Genomic DNA, 5,147 nt, shown 5'->3' with positions numbered 1-5,147 from the left:
TAATATTGTACAACATTCAATCCATGGTTCCTACATACAATCTAACCCACCCTAAACATCATCATACATCCCTTTAGCATGAAATAACCCCACCCTTACCCTGGGTTTTGGATTGAAGCCAACTCTATCTTCAAGACCTAGCTTCTCATCTTCTCTCCTCTCCTCTCTTCTTTCACAATTTTGTCAAATGAGCTCTAATTCCTAATTCCCCTCAATTCTCTTGTTTTGTTAAACCCTCACTAAACCTCAAATTACCTATGGGCTCTATTTAGCACCTCTCAAATACTAATATCAACTTAGGCCCAATAACTAGTAAACTTACCAACTTATGTTATTTACTAATAATTCCCAATAAATAACACAAATATCACATAAGCACATAAAGAACACATAATCTAACAAATAATTCACATAACACGTAATTAAATAAATACGCAAATAAAAACGGTCGTTACAGTATAGTGTTGACTTTACCATTTGCTTGTTGTTTTTTGCTCCAGATACCTATTAGAAGGAATCTCTTCTTTAGGTGCAGAAGATTGACTGCTTACACCTCAATGTTAGACAGGAGGTCTTACATATGTTCCTGAGGTGTGTATCATGCATGTCACTGTATGATGTCTGATCATGAAGGATGATCAGTTGCTGAAGAACCTCCTTGTATCCTCAACAGGGGTTCCTCCAAAAACCATTGTTGTTGAATCTGTGTGTAAAAGGTATATGTCGGATCTGATGTTAAGACATCATCTAAGGTATTTACCTCTTCATCCAAGTAAGCCCAGTTTGTCCAGAATGAAGCACATACCTGTTCTGGTGTTGGTGTGATCAAGGAGGTTGTCATGACTTCTATCATGGAGAAGAAACAGCCTAAGTCACAGGTACGTAGGAGGCCGTGCATAGGACTAAAGGTGAATACAAATGGGAGATGAAGTATTTATCTGAAGGTTTATGCATTTATGCATTTAGAACACTCAAGGTTCTGAGATCGAGCAATATATGGAGCTTTTGGCAATATCCACAAGGGGTAATGGAAAGGCAATACTAAACAACAATTTTATCCAGAAGTTGCTAGGAGTTCAACATTAGATAGGGGATCTGATCAACTTGCTCTTCAAGGAGTTAGTTTCTTTTCTGCAAGGGATAGAAAGTGGCAATCTGAAACTTGTGCAACAAGGAAGCTAATAGCATTTGGTTTGAAATATGTGAAAAGTTCCAAGTCAAGTGTGTCTTTGCTTATGTGGATTGCTCAGGGTACTTGATAACTCTCTAAAGGAGCTATTGGTTTTGGATTTGTAAAAGATGTCTGGAATAGTGAAGAGGATTTATAATTTTGAAATTCAAACTTTTATCCTCTTTACCTTTGTCATATTGGAACAACACCCATGACAATTATTGTTCATGATTTCCAACAAAAGTCAGGATTGATTTTACAGTATGAAGTCATACTCGGCTGGTATGTCCAACTAGGAGTATATAGTAGTTTTAACCCTACACTATGGGAAGATGAAGTCCTTTAGGATTCTTCATCCTGTGCTTCAAGGTTCATCTTTAACTGAAGCATTATTGTCTATAACAGGAGAAGTATTGGACCTGTCCATGGATTGGAGCTGTAGTAATACAGTCGGGGAAGTAAAATGTCAGGAAAACATGTTGTGAAATTTTAGTATGCTTGGCAGGGCATAAATGGTTGAATCATATGAAGGTGACTGATTTAATCATTTGGTCTCAGGTCTCTCAAGTTGGACTTTGGGAGATTATGTGGTGTCTGGGAGGATTTATTTTTCTCTGCAAAATCTGAGGGCTGAAGATAGTGCACTACTGCTTTTAATCTTATGGAAAATTCTTTTAAAGACTAATCTACTTAATCTGTAGGAAAATGTCGAACTTGAAGTTAGGACATATCTCAAGACATGGCTTATCCTTGAAGACCAGCAGGGATTATTCTTAAATGTTTTATCTAAGACGTGTATTGATGGTGTGTATCACGTGTTCTGACTTCCATACATGTTTTGGAAACTGTCATTTATAGAAAAATCCAGTTCTGATGAACTTAATTCTTCTATCCGGTGTACAACATTACCTGATGAATTTATTTTGAAGTAGCGTTTCTTGACTAAGACATGTGTTACAGTCTAGGTGCGTTATTTTTGCTCAGGTATTTAAAGTCTTTGTGTTTCTTTTTCTTCTTCATATTACGTGTCTCTGTTTGTGTGTTCTCGTGTCCTTCGTTCGGATATGGGTGTGGTCTTGAGTTTGGTTTTGTGAATGTTATGTTAGTCAACTTGTGGCAAACATAGGGAAAAAGGGTGGTGGTCAGACATTGCTAAACCTGAGGTCATACTTTTCCAGTTGTTTTACAAAGATGTTGAATAGGTTGTCCTATTTAGAGACTGTACTTGTTTGCAGTGTTCCTTCTTTCTGCAAATATTTGCTTTTGTGTCTTGTGTTTTGAGTCATGAACACAATTGTGTCCTGTGTTCTGAGTTATCCAATATAGGGGTCTGGTTTCTCTATGTCTTTGAATGGATAGTTCAAGTGGATGTTTGCATTTTCTTTAAGTTTCCTCTTATGCTCTAAAAGAGGATGTTGTGTGTAGCAACTTGCCCTTAAAATTTAGATTTTAGAGTCGCCACCTATTCTGCCAGGGCGAATAGAAAACGCTACGAAGTTTAGAGATCTGGATAAGTTATTATAATCAGGTCAAGGGAAGGTGTTAGGCACCCTTAACCCTTTCCTAAGGTTTTGTCTAAGGCAAAGGTTTATGGCTAATAAAGAAAGGTGACAGACAGTTAAATAGGGCAAATATTAGCCTTATTGAAATTTTGGGAAAGGAGACTCGCCTTGTTACCAAGTGCCTACGTACCTCCTTAGGGAGGATAAGAGTCTACGTAGTTTGTAGTATGTTGGTGTTTTTTAGAGGTTGTACGCTGTTATACCCCAAAATTTGCCCGCATCTTTTTTCAAGAAAACTTCAATCTAAAAATTAAGAGTTTCATATAATCTTGGATTTTCACATCCTGATTTATGAATACTTGATTTTTAGGTAGGTGAATATAGTATGGGATATATTCATTAAAATTTCTTGATGATTACTATTCCGCGTGCGATGTGCATAATTTTATGAAAGCATGAAGTATCAAATTGTGTTACAAGGTGATTAGTGCATGATTGGTATGTTTGTTTTGGGTTTTCATTGCGGTGAAAACAACATGTGACGCCCTTTTTATTTTATGCATGATAATATACTCTGTGAATATTTGTTTACATTAGTGGTATCAAAGCATGGTCTACCAGTTGGTCAAGGTCATTAATGTCTTTTACTCCCGTTGTATTAGATTTGTGTATCTAACACGATCAATACTATTTTGTATGTTTTGGTTGTTGGTTGTCTCAAGACATTGGTTGCTCGAAGGAACGATGATGCCATTGCTGATGCATTGAGGATGTTGGTTGGATCTCTTGGTCAGATTCCTCAAGTGAATGTCGGTAATCGGAATGGTGATGATGGAGAGTTTCAATCTTTGGGGAAGTTCCAGAGGAACAATCCGCCTATCTTTGAGGGAGAGCAAGAACCTGATAAGGCACAAGTTTGGTTGAAGGAAATTGAGAAGATATTTCGGGTTATGAATTGTACGGACGCGCAAAGAGTGTAATTTGGTACTCACATACTCAAGAAAGAAGCTGAGGATTGGTGGGGTAACACTGCTCAGAGGTGTGAAGAAGAGGGTATTCAAATTACTTGGGATCTTTTTTACGATGCATTCTTGGAGACCTATTTTCTGGAAGATTTCTGTGGGAAGAAAGAGGTGGAATTTCTTGAGTTGAAGCAAGGGAATGGAACTGTGGCGGAGTATGCTGCAAAATTCCAAGAGTTGATTAAGTACTGTCCTCATTACAATACTATGAATGGTGAGAGGTCAAAGTGTTTGAAATTTGTGAACGATTTGAGGCATGACATTAAGAAGGCTATTGGTTACCAACAAATTACTCATTTTGCGGAGTTGGTTTACAATAGTCGGATTTATGACAAGGATAGCAGGGAGAGTGGTTCTCACTATAAGGCTTTGAATGATGGGAAAGGGAAAGGTCAATACCGTGGAAAACCGTACGTTGATAAGAAGAAGAAAGCTGGTTATGGCGGAAAGCCAAGTGGGGGAGGATCTAGTTCTTCGGTTAAGTGCTTCAAGTGTGGTGTCGAAGGACATCGTGCTAATGAATGCAACAAGAATTTTGTTAAGTGTTTCAAGTGTGACAAGCTGGGTCACAAGGCTGTGGATTGTAAAGTTAGTTTGGGTGTGACTTGCTACAATTATGGTGAGCAAGGGCACATTAGTACCAAGTGTGATAAACCGAAGAAGGAGCAAGCGAAAGGAAAAGTGTTTGCATTGTATGGTGATAAGGCCACTGCTGATGATAGGCTAATCCTAGGTACGTGCTTTATTAATGGTACACCTTTGATTGCTATTATTGATACTGGTGCAACACATTATTTAATTTCGTTGGATTGTGCTATGATATTGAATCTTGTGTTGTCTGATATGCATAGAAGTATGATTATTGATATACCTGCTATGGGTTCTATGTCTACTTCTTTTGTGTTTTTGAATTGTCCGTTGAGTATCTTTGGAAGAGAATTCGGAATTGATTTAGTTTTTCTTCCGTTAGAGCAACTTAATGTGATTTTAGGTATAAACTGGTTGGAGTTTAATCGTGTGTATATCAACCGTTTTGAGAAGACGATTATCTTTCCTTAAATTGGTGCCAAAGAAGATTTGTTTTTGTCTTCTAAGAAAGTAGATGAATCAATGCAAGATGGTGCAGAGTTGTTTATGTTGTTGGCAATTTTAGATAATCATGAGAAGAGAACAATTGAAGAATTGCCAACAGTTCGCGATTTTGCCAAGGTATTTCCTGAAGATGTAAGTGATTTACCGCCGGAACAAGAAGTTAAGTTTTCGATTGATTTAGTTCTTGGAACTAGTCCTGTATCGATGGCTCCATATCGGATGTTAGTTTATGAGTTGAAAGAGTTGAAGAGTCAACTCGAGGATTTACTTGAGAAGAAGTTTATTCATCCGAGTGTGTTGTCGAGGGGTGCACCTGTTTTATTGGTTAAGAAGAAGGAAGTTTCTATGAGGATGTGTTGA

The 5,147-nt window shown here is 37.6% G+C and overlaps 1 protein-coding gene across 1 annotated transcript; it reads left to right on the top strand.

Annotated features, from left to right (window-relative positions):
- The first annotated feature begins 851 nt into the window (after window positions 1-851).
- LOC131641421 (uncharacterized) lies at window positions 852-4,754 on the top strand. The gene is made up of 5 exons (XM_058911721.1): window positions 852-878; window positions 967-1,035; window positions 3,336-3,587; window positions 3,675-4,432; window positions 4,547-4,754. Exons 1-5 carry the CDS (start codon window positions 852-854, stop codon window positions 4,752-4,754), a joined length of 1,314 nt encoding a protein of 437 aa, XP_058767704.1.
- The last annotated feature ends 393 nt before the right edge of the window (window positions 4,755-5,147 follow it).

Source organism: Vicia villosa, unplaced genomic scaffold, assembly GCF_029867415.1.
Source record: "Vicia villosa cultivar HV-30 ecotype Madison, WI unplaced genomic scaffold, Vvil1.0 ctg.003726F_1_1, whole genome shotgun sequence".
NCBI classification, from domain to species: Eukaryota; Viridiplantae; Streptophyta; class Magnoliopsida; order Fabales; family Fabaceae; genus Vicia; species Vicia villosa.
Note: the sequence above shows the minus strand (reverse complement) of the source record. Positions and strands in the feature narration are given on the sequence as shown.

Excerpts from the sequence above, each read along its gene's own strand:
- LOC131641421 (XM_058911721.1), top strand. The coding sequence starts at position 852 with ATGGAGAAGAAACAGCCTAAGTCACAG. Across the intron at positions 1,036-3,335 it reads CCACAAGGGGTAATGGAAAG|ATTTGTGTATCTAACACGAT; the intron begins GCAATACTAAAC and ends CCGTTGTATTAG. Across the intron at positions 3,588-3,674 it reads AAGAACCTGATAAGGCACAA|AAAGAAGCTGAGGATTGGTG; the intron begins GTTTGGTTGAAG and ends CACATACTCAAG.